The sequence below is a fragment of the Penaeus chinensis genome, chromosome 23 (genome assembly GCF_019202785.1).
Source record: "Penaeus chinensis breed Huanghai No. 1 chromosome 23, ASM1920278v2, whole genome shotgun sequence".
In the NCBI taxonomy this organism is placed as follows: domain Eukaryota; kingdom Metazoa; phylum Arthropoda; class Malacostraca; order Decapoda; family Penaeidae; genus Penaeus; species Penaeus chinensis.
This window is the reverse complement of record NC_061841.1, coordinates 4,120,761-4,135,596: the sequence shown is the minus strand read 5'-3', so window position 1 is coordinate 4,135,596 and position 14,836 is coordinate 4,120,761. Positions and strand designations below refer to the sequence as shown.

The 14,836-nt window shown below is 38.2% G+C and overlaps 2 protein-coding genes across 2 annotated transcripts; one reads left to right on the top strand and one right to left on the bottom strand.

Annotated features, from left to right (window-relative positions):
* The first annotated feature begins 1,391 nt into the window (after positions 1-1,391).
* On the top strand, positions 1,392-8,341 carry LOC125037633 (putative GPI-anchored protein pfl2). Its single transcript, XM_047630836.1, has 5 exons — positions 1,392-1,415; positions 1,903-2,034; positions 6,621-6,710; positions 7,131-7,141; positions 7,504-8,341. Exons 1-5 carry the CDS (start codon positions 1,392-1,394, stop codon positions 8,339-8,341), a joined length of 1,095 nt encoding a protein of 364 aa, XP_047486792.1.
* Positions 8,342-10,359: 2,018 nt separating this feature from the next.
* On the bottom strand, positions 10,360-11,511 carry LOC125037463 (craniofacial development protein 2-like). Its single transcript, XM_047630609.1, has one exon. It carries the CDS (start codon positions 11,509-11,511, stop codon positions 10,360-10,362), a length of 1,152 nt encoding a protein of 383 aa, XP_047486565.1.
* Between the last annotated feature and the right edge of the window lie 3,325 nt (positions 11,512-14,836).

Below are 14,836 nucleotides of genomic sequence, written 5' to 3'. Positions count from 1 at the left end.
CCTGCCTCCCCCGCTCGCCCGCCCATACAGCCCGCTGCCCTTCTCTTTTCTACTCCTCGTCTTAGAGGTAGCTTCTTTTCCTTGACGAGTAAAAAAAAAAAAAAAAAAAAAAAAAAAAATATATATATATACATGTATATATACATATATATAAATATATGTATGTATCTATCTATCTACCTATCTATCTACATATCTATCTATACTTATATTTGTATATGTATATATATATATATGTATACATTATATATTCATATATATATATATATATATTATATCATATCTATATATCTATATCTATAGCTATGTCTCTCTCTCTCTCTCTCTCTCTCTATCTCTCTGTTTATATATATATATATATATATATATATATATATATATATGTATATTATTAAGTAACTCCATGAAAAGTCCTTATTATGATTTTACTGACCTCGAAGGACATCCTAGGGAAAATGAGAATTGTAGAAAATAAGAGCAAGAGAGAGAGAGAGAGAGAGAGAGAGAGAGAGAGAGAGAGAGAGAGAGAGAGCGAAAGAGAGAGAGAACGAAGGAGAGGGAGAGAGAGAGAGAGATAATGATGATGATAATATAAATAAGGATAATAATAATAATAAAAATGATGATGATAATAATAATAATAATAATGATAAAAATGATAATAATAATGATGATAACAAAAGGCTGAGAATATTACGTGGTTAATATAAGTATCTTTGGGAGAGAGGAGGAGGTGTGAGGACAGCAGAACGAGAGAGAGAAAGAGAGAAAGAGAGAGAGAGAGAGAGAGAGAGAGAGAGAGAGAGAGAGAGAGAGAGAGAGAGAGAGAGAGAGAGAGAGAGAGAGAGAGAGAGAGGGGGAGAGAGAGAGAGAGAGAGAGAGAGAGAGAGAGAGAGAGAGAGAGAGAGAGAGAGAGAGAGAGAGAGAGAGAGAGGGGGGGAGAGAGAGAGAGAGAGAGAGAGAGAGAGAGAGAGAAGGAGAGAGAGGGAGAGAGAGAGAGAGGGGGGGGGGGAGAAAGAGAGAGAAAGAGAGAGAGAGAGAGAGAGAGAGAGAGAGAGAGAGAGAGAGAGAGAGAGAGAGAGAGAGAGAGAGAGAGAGAGAGAGAGACAGACAGACAGAGAGAGACAGAGACAGACAGACAGACAGATAGACAGACAGACAGAGAGAGACAGAGAGATACAGACAGAAAGAGATTGACAGAGACAGACAGACAGATAGACAGACAGACAGAGAGAGACAGAGAGATAGAGACAGAAAGAGATTGACACAGAGAAAGGGAAATACAGACATAAATTGTCACAGAGACAGAGATAGACACAGAGACACAGACACAGACAGACAGACATAGGCCGAGAAGAGGGAAAGAGGCAAGACTGGGGTAGTATGTTAGGATGCAAGAAGATATCGTGAAGAAGGTATTAAGTAGATGGAGGGAGGGGGAAAGTAAAAAGGGAAAAAGAGATTTCGATGGAAGGGTGGAGTGGAAAGAAGCACGAGGCAACCGTAACTAGGGGTAGGAAACGCAGAGAATAGATAGATAGATAGGTAGATAGACAGTTGAATAGACGGATAAATAGATATGTATGTATTTTGATAGATGTAGATGGTATAAATATATATGATATAGATATAGATAATACAGTCATATATATATATATATATATATAAATAGATAGATAAATAGATAGATTGATAGATAGATATAAGTAGGCTATATGTAGAGATATATAGACAAAAATATAGACACAGGTATAGATATAGCCATATAGACAGTGATATAGATATTGGTATAGATATAGCCATACAGACAGAAATATATATATATATATATATATATATATATATATATATATATATAGGTATTGGTATAGACATATAGACAGAGATACAGATATATACAAGTATTCTACGAGGCCAACAGATGTACTCAAGACTATATTAACCAACATTACAGTAGATTCTATTCCCAATCTTAGAGCTGTCGACTTCAGCTCAGGCCGATTACTTAAGCCCGTCCTTGGACATCTCAAGCTGGTTTCCTCTTCAACGAGATTTCATTGGAGGTTTCTCGGAATCTGTGATGGAAGGAGGGGGGGGGTGATGGTAAAGAGGGGGTGGGGGATGGAGTAAAAGAGGAAGGAGGAAGAGGAAGGGGGGAGAAAGGAAGAGAAGAGAAAGAGTGAAGAAAATAGAAATACATAATAGAATAAAACTATATATATATATATATATTTAAACTAACATGAAAATTTAAAGAATAACAATTTAATAAGTGACGGTATACTGAATCAAAAATACGTTTCTATACAAATGTTTAAAAGACATTTTACGTGTTCACGATGTTCATCTCGATTACCTTGACACCAAAAATAACCTTCCTTTTATGAACTTCGCTGTAAGAAGTTACTCGATAATAATTTCGAAGTGTCTTATTTCAGTACTGACTGATCTGGTCTTAGTTAGCAAATCTCTCCCCCACGCTTTCTCTCTCTCTCTCTCTCATTCTCTCTTACTCTCTCTCTATCTCTTTCTTTCTCTCTCCCTCTCTTTTTATCTCTCTCACTCACTTCCCATCTATCTTTCCATCTATCTCTATATTCTTTCTGTCACTCTCTCTCTTTCTCTTTTTTCTTTCTCTCTCTCTCTCTCTCTCTCTCTCTCTCTCTCTCTCTCTCTCTCTCTCTCTATATATATATATATATATATATATATATATATAGATATATATGTACACACACACACACACACACACACACACACACACACACACATATATATATATATATATATATATATATATATATATATATATATATATATATGTACACACACACACACACACACATATATATATATATATATATATATATATATATATATATATATATATATATATATATATATATATATATTCATATATATACATACACATTTATATACTCTCTCTATCCTCCTCCTCCCCCTCCCGTCTCCCTCACTTTCTCATTTTAATCTGTCTACCAGTTTCTCTCTCTTTCTCTCTCTATCCGTGCCTCTCTTGTCTCTCGCCCCCCCCCCCCCCCACCCCCCTTACCACCTTACTGATTTGGAATGGATTACTCCTGAACATCAGTCCTCATTCCAAATTTGTGAAAAAAAGAAAGAAAAAAAAAAAGATTGATAATTCATAAAAAAAAAATATAATAATAATAAAAATAATTATAACTAACTAACGAGCGGAAGTCAACAGGGCGACATAAGACAGGGGAAGGAAACAGGTAAGCGGCTGCGCAGAACCTTTACACCATAACTTGGCTGCCGCACTACAATGATTGATAAAACTAATACGAGGTGATCTCCTAATATCTAGGATGTAAGCACATTTATTTGCGCATGAATGTATGAATGTCTTTAATGGTACTTCTAAAATAATGATAATAAGTTCGCGAAGATGTAAACGCGTGTAAGATCGCACTATCAAATTACCGAAAGACAGGCTAAGTTGCGGAAATTTACAGTAAAAAAGAGTCGATAGCATAATAGATGAGAAAGTAAAAGCTGCTAAATAACTTGGAAACGACACGGGAATAAGAAATGTCTATCGGAATCCTGTGCGAATAGATAGTTTCGAATCATCCAATTTTTTCGCCTACTTTTATGTATTCATTCTCTATGAACAGATGACCAAAGTTATCACATTTTTATCAATCTTCTCACTTTCTTTATAGATCAGAAGATACCAAAGTTTGTCCGATTCCTTTATGTTTTCTTACCATATTATGATTGAAAGTGCAAACAAGAAAAAGATTCATTGACTTGGCAAAGTTTCCCCTAAACACAAACATTTTCTGTGTTAAATAAAGAAAACGGACTAGAGCAAACGGACTAAAGAAAACGGAATAAAGAAGACAGACTAAAGAAAACGGACTGGAGAACAAGGACTAAAGAAAACTGACTTTATATTTAGAAAATATCTAAAGAAAACTGACTCTTGAAACTAAAATGGAAGATCGGGTTTCTTCAGGGCTACATGCTGTCTTCGTTTGTATATTCTTTGTCAATTTCGTATATACTAACTAATTTACATGCTCATTAATTTATCCGCTGACCCTGCGTTAGCTGGTATCACCTGTGAGCCGATATTAAAAGGTAAATATAAATAAATATAATGTGTTTGTATTCACGGAACTCCCTGGTTTTTTGTATATCCGAATTTTATTTTCTTATTTCTTTTTGTTGATTTTCAATACATGAAAGTGTTGCCACAAAAATCATGTGAAATTAGAAAGAAACACCACATGTTTCCTAATAACAATAACGAATTATTCATATATGAGTGTTGACAATGAAATATGTAACTGTGGTATTATTATTCCTATAAAAAAGATATGTACTTTACGCTTGTACTTTACACATCATTGTAGTCTTTTTCACGTGAAACTTAATATGTAAACATCTTTTTTTCACACGCACATGTATACAGTTACACACATACACTTACACGTATACGCACCCATAAGTGTTTGCGTGTATATGCACGTACACATACACACCCACACTTACACATATATATACACATGCACATATACATACATACATACGTAGATATTACACATACACACCACCGTGAACGCACATGAATATGCATCCATTGTCGAATATTGATAGCAGTGTGATCTCAGTTTATGCAAGAATGGGTCAAGAACTCTAAATTGGTTGTTGATATAAAATTATGTTATATTACGCTAATCACTGAAAAGCAAGGCACACCAGCAAAACCTCAGAGTGAATTGAGCATATTTCCTATTTACATATAATTATTGCCTTTCCTTCAAATTATCTCAATTATCGGATTTCCCTCTGGCTACTTGCCTCGCACTAGGGCCACAGACTACCATAATCATATTAGGTTCTTGTTAATGTGTCGGAAACAAGTATGTTATTCAACTATCACTCATGTAAGTGAAACTTGGTGAAGCTATCCGCAGAGTTGAAAGCCACAATGTGTTCTACATGTCTAATCACTGTAAAACGACTCGGCTGTCTCTGTGTTTATGTCTGCATATATATATTTATGTATTTATGTGTATACATATATGTGTGTTTGCGTGTGTATATACATATATGCATATACACATGTATTTATACGTATATGTGTATGAGTGTGTGTATCATTTACATATATAAATATATATATATGTATGTATATGTATATATGTGTACGTGTGTGTGTGCTTAGTTACATACATACATGAATATATATATATATATATATATATATATATATATCTGTTTTATATGCATAAAGTTGATGTGTGTGTGTGTATTTGTATGTGTAATATGCGAAAACGCGTGTCCGTGTGTGTCTCTGAGTGCGTATGTAAGAGTGCATATATACATACATACATGCACATGCATGCATACATGCATATATAGCAATACATGTATACAATACCGGCCTATATGGCTCTCCACTTCCAGGAAGAGGGAAGCTTATTATGGTGAAGAGCGCAATTTCCCTCCTTTTATTATGCCTCTTATACACAAATTTCCAAGAATATCCACCGCATTCATAAAACATATGATAAAATATATGAGTGCTGAATTCTCTGAAGTTGTTAACCTATTCGCCCTATGTGGCAAGAATACATACCAAGCCCACTGTAATACACGTTTATTTATTGTATTTACACATAGATGGCTCTAAAAGTTCTTAATCACCAAATAGCCAGTTATCAGAACTACCTATCTCACCTGTTTAGCCTTTTCCTTCACTTTAACAAAGGGTCTTTTGTATCATTTCATTGTCTAAAATATTTAAATGACAATTTAATAACCATAACATCAATAACAATAATAATAGTTTCGATAGCAATGGTATTAATAAGAAAAAACACATTTTCCCTGCCAATTCAAGGAATGGGAAAACCAGGATCGGTAACTAGGGCCTACTGATAGACTCCTTGCCGGCTGAGCACATGTGGAGCCATCTGTAGGTAACAAAATTCACCAAAAACTACTGAGGTACAGAACATAAATCCTTGGCGAATGGGTTGATATACGTGTTATTTTCATATTCGGATTTAGAACAATGTGAAGATACGGTATGCTAGGGATAATCTTGCAATCTAACTTTTCATTTGGTTTAAGTTTGATTTTTTAGTTATAGTTTTATCCCAGAGTAGCTTCAGCCCTTTTAAGATATCTCAGTATAGTTAATGCTTTTGTTTTTGTTTTGTTTTTCTCTCTCTATTTTATAGCTCTATTCATTCTTATTTATCCGTTATCGTTTTATTAAAAATGCCATGAAATTCTTAATAGAATGAGCCTTTTCATATTTTCGTTTCCTTTCACTTTGTATTTTTGCGGGAGGTTCGAAAGAAGGAAAAGATATTGTTTATTACATGAAAGGTTGTTATGTTTATGATTTTAGGTTAACAGATATTGTTTTTTGTATGAAATGTTGATATATTTTAGTTAAGTTTAGGTTAAGTTGTAGTTAAGAAATATTGTTTGGCATATGAAATCCATAGATACAACCTAATCCTGAGCTATAATGAGAAAATATTGATCAAATGCCCTATTTTGATTTCAGATACGTACTGAAATATACTGAGATGTAATGGAAATTTCTAACACAGATCGTGGGCGTTTATAATCTAAATTTGATGGATAGAAGAAGATTCTCACTCCCGAAGACACTGTTTTCCATCATCAGCGATGACGCGACGGCAAGAAAACGTCTGACAGAGAGAGAAAGATAAAGAGAGAAACTGGTAGATAGATGAAAAATGAGAAAGGGGGAGATTGAGACAGATAGAGAAGGGGAAAGGGAGCGAGAGGCAACAGAGAGAGAGAGACAGAGAGAGAGAGAGAGAGAAAGAGAGAGAGAGAGAGAGAGAGAGAGAGAGAGAAAGAGAGAGAGAGAGAGAGAGAGAGAGAGAGAGAGAGAGAAAGAGAGAGAGAGAGAGAGAGAGACTAGTATCCTCTTACCTTCTGCTTTGTTTTGTCTTGCTGTATCCTCTTTTACTAGATTTCTGTCTAGTTCTCTCATGATTATCCCAATCAAGGTGGAAGCTTAAAATCTTTATTCAAAGAATGCATATAACCAAATCGTTTTGATATCTTTTACATTCATGTTTTTATATCAGATGTGTCAACCGTTAATTAGTATTTCATTGCTATAAGTGGGGGGAAATTTAATCGACATAAATTATATAGAGACAAACAAATGCAGCATCAATGATAATTATGAAGAAAACATCCTACCGTGTCAATTTCCAGAAAATGAAATCAACTTGGCTAAAAAAGAAAAAAAAAAAAAAAAATGAAGTATACTCCACGCAGAGATTCTTGAACATGAACTCGGTGAAGAAGAAAAGAAGAGAAAAAATATATTAAAGCATTTTTTTTTTTTATTATTATTATTTTTTTAACTGGGCCTCCTCTGAAACAAGCACGTAAACCTCTGGATTTTCTTTTTCTTTTTCTTTTACCCTTTCTTCTCTTTTATTCCTTCTTCAGGGATTTCGAAGTCACGTTAGCAAGATTTGATATTAACTGCAACACGACAGTCACCCACAAGACTACGCTCATCACCACCCACACTGCGGCAAGAACCGCTACCCATATCGCCACGACCACGCCCATATCCACCCAGAAGACCACGCCCATATCCATCCTGAAGACCCCGCCCATATCCACCCAGAAGACCACGCCCATATCCATCCTGAAGACCACGCCCATATCCACCCAGAAGACCACACCCATATCCACCCAGAAGACTACCCCCATATCCATCCTGAAGACCACGCCCATATCCACCCAGAAGACTACCCCCATATCCATCCTGAAGACCACGCCCATATCCACCCAGAAGACTACCCCCATATCCATCCTGAAGACCACGCCCATATCCACCCAGAAGACTACCCCCATATCCATCCTGAAGACCACGCCCATATCCACCCAGAAGACCACACCCATATCCGCCCAGAAGACCACGCCCATATCCATCCTGAAGACCCAGCCCATATCCATCCTGAAGACTACCCCCATATCCATCCTGAAGACCCCGCCCATTTCCATCCTCAAGACCCCGCCCATATCCACCCAGAAGACCACGCCCATATCCATCCTGAAGACCACGCCCATATCCATCCTGAAGACCCCGCCCATATCCACCCAGAAGACTACCCCCATATCCATCCTGAAGACCCCGCCCAAGTCCACCCAGAAGACAACGCCCATATCCGCCCAGAAGACCACGTCCATATCCGCCCAGAAGACCACGCCCACCACCATCTTTACGACTACCCACAGAGCCACAAGCATCAACACGGCTAAGATAATAGTAACATGATAATTTAGTCTTTGAATCAAAAAATGAAACTGACTATTTTCCTTGAAGCTGTTTATGGTATTGGACACTTCAGTATCTTGAATTTAAGAAGAAGGGAATTATTTGTTTTAATTCCGGTGATTATAACAATATAGACTAAGTTATACAAATCTTCTTCTTCTTCTTCTTCTTCTTCAGGCTTTATTCCCAGCTCAGCTGAGGCCGCCGGTGCGGATCCTTTTCCTCCATGCCGCTCTGCCCTTCGCATCCTCCTCCGTTACTCCCACTGCCGCCATCTCCTCCCGAACACAATCCTCCCATCTCCGTCTCGGTCTGCCCCTCTTTCTCCATCCTACCGTCATCCTCCTCACTCTCCTCCCCTCTATTCCTCCTCTTTCCGTAGCACATGCTCTAGCCATCTCAACCTGCACTCCCTCAGCTTCTTCTCCAGTTCGCCTACCCCCATTGTCTCTCTGATGGTGCTGTTTCGTACCCGGTCTAGCCTGGTTTCAAAAGTGAGAATCGTAGCATCCTCATCTCAGCTACTTCCATCTTCCTCTCTTGTCCCTTCGTTACCGCGACTGCCTCCATCCTATACAGCATCGCCGGTCGTACCATTGTCTTGAATAGCCGGCCTTTCAGCTTTGCTGGGACCCGTCTGTCGCATAGCAGCCCAGTGATCTTTCTCCAAGCATTCCATCCTGCCTGTATCCTCTTACCAACCTCCTTGTCTGATGCCCCGTCGCTTTGCACTGTGGAACCAAGGTACTTAAACTCTTGGACTCTGTTCAGCTTCAAACCCTGCATTTCTACTGCTCTCTCTGGATCTTGATCCCCCATACAAAGGTACTCTGTTTTATGCCTGCTCACCTTCATCCCTCTATCTTCCAATGCTCTTCTCCACTGCTCCAGCCTCTCTTCCACATCCTCATCTGTCTCCCCGTTCAGTGCAACGTCATCTGCGAACATCAGGTCCCATGGGGCAATCTTCTGAACTGCTTCGGTGAGACAGTCTATGACGATGGCGAAGAGGAATGGACTTAGTGCAGATCCCTGATGAAGTCCAACTTTAACCTGGAAACTTTCCGTAGTTCCTACCATGCACTTTACATTTGCCTTGCTGCCTTCGTACATATCCTGAATGAGCCGGATGTATTTCTCTTGCACTTCTTTTAGCCGTAGACAATTCCACACCTCTGTTCTTGGCACCCTGTCATATGCTTTCTCTAAGTCTATGAATACGCTGTGCAACCCCTTCTGGCCTTCTCTATATTTCTCCATCAGCTGTCTCTGGGCAAATATCGCATCTGTTGTGGACCGGCCTGGCATAAAGCCGAACTGCTGCTCTGATATATCCACCTTCTCTCTCAATCTCTTCTCTATAACTCTCTCCCACATTTTCAGCGTGTGTGCCATCAGTTTGATTCCTCTGTAATTTCCGCAGTCCTGGATGTCTCCTTTATTCTTAAAGATAGGTATTAGCGTGCTCTCTCTCCACTCGTCAGGCATTTTCTCAGTTTCCATTATCGTGGTGAAGATTTCCAGCAGTATGATGACACCTGTCCTTCCTAAGACCTTCCATGCCTCCATTGGGATGTCATCCGGGCCTGTTGCCTTGCCCTTCTTCATTTTCCTCAATGCTCTTTCCACCTCCTCAGCTGTTATCACATCTATCACCTCTTCGGGTCTTGCTTCTATCACTCTGTCAATTCTGTCATTTTCCACGTTCATCAGCTGTTCGAAGTATGTTCTCCATCTCTCCTTGATGTCATTTTCATCTGTCAAGACTACTCCGTTCGCATCCTTCATCTGCTTGCCCTGGTACACATCTTGTGATTCCCGATGTTTCTGCTTTGCAATACGGATCGCTTTCCTTTGTCCTTCATGATCATCTGTCAGGCTGTCATACAAATCTTTGCATGCTTCTGCTTTTGCCCTTGCTACCGCTCTCTTTGCTGCCTTGTTTGCCGCTTTGTACGCTTCTATTGTCTCCTCGCACCTGTTAAAGTCTTTTTGCTTTTTCATCTCCTTTTTCACTTTTACTGCTTTTTGTACCTCGTCGCACCCCACCACGTTTCCTCCTTTCTTCCTGGTTTCCCTGATGTTACCCCCAAAATCTCCTTCACTGTATCTTTTAACACTCTGCTGGTTTCTTCCCATGATTTCTCTCGTTGTTCATTGATTGCCGCCATTGCCTTTTCCACAAACTTCTCTCTATGCTCGCTCTCATTCAGTTTCCACCATCGTGTCTTCCTTGTCCTTTCTCTCTTCTTCGTTTTCTCTGCCTTGACTGTCGCTGTGCAGGTGACTACTTTGTGTTGTTTTGCTACGGCTTCTCCTGGCAGTACCTTGCAGTCTTGTACCCTTTTTAGCTCACTCCTTCTGCAGACGATGTAGTCCACTTGGGAATTCACACCGCCACTGGTATAGGTGATCCTTCTGGAGTCGCTTTTCTGGAAGTAGGTGTTTGTGATCGCAAGATTGTTTGCCGCCACAAATTCCAGAATTTTGTCCCCCTCTTCGTTCCGTGTTCCAAATCCAAACTTCCCGATGTTGCTTCCATACCCATCCACTCCTCCTCCTACATGACCATTAAGGTCCGCTCCTATCCAGACTTTCTCCGTCCCTGGGATCTCTAGCATGACTTCTCCCATGTTCTTCCAGAAAATTTCCTTTTCCTCCGCATCACACCCTACCTGTGGGGCGTATGCACATACAATGTTGACGACCTCCTTCACAAGTTCCATCTTCACCCACATAACCCTGTCCGACTTTCTATGTACCTGTAGTACACCTTCCTTCATTTCTGGATCCAGCACTATCCCGACTCCATTTCTCTTTGCCTCGTGTCCTACGTAGTACATTTTGTACCCATTTCCCATTTCTCTGGCTTTTTCCCCTTTCCACTTTGTCTCTTGTACACACAGGATGTTGATTTTTCTCCTTTCCATCATGTCCACGACTTCTCTTCCTCTTCCAGTCATAGTGCCCACGTTCAGTGTGCCAACCCTTAGTTTCCTGGTGGTCCTTTGTTCCTCTCTCCTCTTCCGTCTTTGAGCTTGCTTCTTTAGCCGTATCCGCTCTGTATACGGTAGCCGTCGTCCACTTTTCGGAGGGTCACGGCGATCACCCCCCGCGTCGCCTGCGGGGAACGCCCTTGCTTGGTCGCCATACTTGATTTTTCTCCGCATCAGGATAAGGTTTGGCGCGGTTTTTACAGCCGGATGCCCTTCCTGCCGCCAACCCTCCCCATTTATCCGGGCTTGGGACCGGCACCGAGACTAACCCCGGTGGCTGGGTTAGACTAAGTTATACAAATAGTTATGTATATTGCTATATCTGATAACTCTTCAAGCACCCTCATTGGATAAACGCGATGACGTCATTAGCTCTCTGCCCCTTTTGCGTCCCTATCAATCTATGCGAAGTTTAATAATAAGTATGTTTTTATGTATATTTACTTTCACTTTGGTACAGTAATGATAATAGGCAAAAAATAACCGAAAAAAAAATAAGCAAAGAAAACAAAAATACATTCAAAATTTGCAATAACAGATAACTAAGAGGCGGGGCTTAGCTCGATGTTGCCACCTAGACGGACTACTCTTATTGCCTTGGGTGTCATTAACCACACTGTCGAGGTCATTATCACAACCACTATCACATTACAATCGCAACAGCCATTACCACGACCATAATCACCATTATGACCACTAGACATCACCACTCTCACCACAAATCCTCATTTCCCTCACTACCCTAGCCTTCGTCACCACGATATGTACTCTGTAATCTTTTGATAGCGGGCGACGTGTTATGATCAATGATGGTTTGCGTTGTGTTTGTTCTAGTCCAAAACTTCGCAAGCTGAGAAGCATCTTTCGGGAGCTAACTATAGAGCATTTATATTATGATGTACAGATGATTAATTAGAGATGTGCGATACCATTGATGTTTTTCTTCGATATGATACCGAGCATTCTGCGCTCGGTATCGATACCAAATCTATATCGTCCAGTATCAGTTATTTCGAGTACTTAAAAAAAAAAAAAAAAAAAAAAAAAAAATGATAATAATAATAATAATAATAATAATAATAATGATAATAATAATAATGATAATAATAATAATAATAATAATAATAATAATAATAATAATAATAATAATAATAATAATAATAATAATAATAATAATAATAATAATAATAATAATGATAATAATAATAATAATAATAATGATAATAATGATAATAATAATAATAATGATAATAATAATAAATTAAATAAAATGATAATAATTGCCTACATTATACAGTAAGTTACCCTACGCGTTACTCACGGTGAAGCGAGATTTATTAAAGATACAAAGCCTTCAGTATTTTCGTCGAATGTCTCCCTGTCGGCCCCTCAGCACAGTGCTAGAGAGCCCGGTGAAACAGCCAAATGGTTCCTGGCTCAGCAGCTGAGTACAGTATTTCTGGACACGCCTATTTTATCACAAGTTCGTCCCTGTTCGCTCAGCAGTAATTTAAGTAGTTTGTTGTCAGTCGGTTCTGTGAATCAATTGCTAGGATAGAGTAAATAAAAGAGAGATAGGCAATTATCCAAAATAATCTGAGGATAATAATAATCCTCCACTCTCAAGGTCTCTCTCGAGATAATTTCCGTCTCTCAAGGTGACCATTCGGTTAATTGTCAGGGGATATTCCCTTAAGAATTTCCTCCTGCCCTGGTTTCATCTTGCCTCCTGATGAATTTTCTTCTGAAATGAATGTGGCATTTACGTTAGGAAAGGGCAGAAATACATTTTTGAAAAACGGAAAAAAGAGAAGAAAAAATATATTCATATATACATAGTAATATTGATATATATATATATATATATATATATATACACATATATAAATATATATATACATACATATATATGTACATATTATATATATATATATATACATATATATGTATATATATATATATATATATATATATATATATATGTATATATATATACATATATATGTACATATTATATATATACATATATATTACATATATATTAATATTAATAAATATGTATATATATACATATATATACACATATACGTGTGTGTGTGTATATATATATATATATGTATATATATATATATATATATATATATATATATATATATATACACACATATACGTGTGAATGTGTGTATATATATATATATATATATATATATATATATATATATATACGTGTCTATATATATATATATATATATATGTATATATATATACATACATTGGAATATAAAGGCCCCCAAGTTTTGTCTTTGCTCGCAGTTCCATCTAACTAGAAATGCTATCTCTGCCGTTTGTTCAGTATGACTAAACTTCAGCCAGGCATAGTCTGTATCTGCCGTATTCATATTCATTACCGATACGGTGTCTGAACTACTTGGCTCCATGTTGACATCATGTAGTTGACTGGGCCTTGATCCTTCCCTGGGGGAGTGGTTGTTTAGGTAATCATAGACTCACCCACTACCCATGAATGCACACACTCGTATGCGAGTGATCTGTGTGTGTACTCGCGCGGATTTATATATATATACATATATATATATATATATATATATGTATATATATGTTGATATTGATATTGATATATATATAATTGTATATATATTTATACATATATATGTATATATATATATTTTTTTTTTTTTTTTCAACAGCCATTTATTTGACTACAGGACATGTTATCAATTCACCATGGATGGCCATTTGGCAGTCTCACCCTTGCCTGATTGGATGCCCTTCCTAATCAACCAAGGTTCGGCGCGTTACCACCTGTGCCACGGCGGCGACTTTCCCTACGACACCTGCGTTTGACTTCTCAAGGCGATATGTCGTTTTCTCGACATGAGATTGGGCTCGAGCCAGTAGTCGGAGCACAGGCATTTTTACGACTTCCGCGGCGGGAAAATGAGCTCAGACCAAGAGGGCCGGAGTCCAGTGTTCTAACCGCAGAACTATCTCGGCAGTCCAAGAAACAATGCACCAGTCGGGACTCGAATACTAGAACCCAGATTGCCGGCACAGCCCAGTCCGATGTTCTAACCACTCGGCCATCCTAGTTATTTGTATAAATCTTGCATTAGGGTGGTAAGGGTAGCTTCAAGGACAGAATTCGATTGCTTTGATGTAAACAAAAATATTAACCCTCATAATAGTAGATAAAAATGAAACGGAAGGAGTCAATGTGATGTAATTATGAGTTTCTATTTTATTCCGTTTTTTTTGTCATTTCACCTAAATCTGTTCGGTTTCGCTGAATACAGTTCAGAATCAGTGCAATCAGTGGAAGTTACGTCATCTCTTTTAGTACCATAAACGAAAACCTCATTCGTTTGCAAAATAACTGATTTGTCACGCGTGGGTAAAGGCTTGCAAAACATTTTATAGAAGAGGACCTCATATATCAAGTGTTATATGTCCTATATAACATATTTTCTACGTGCAGTCA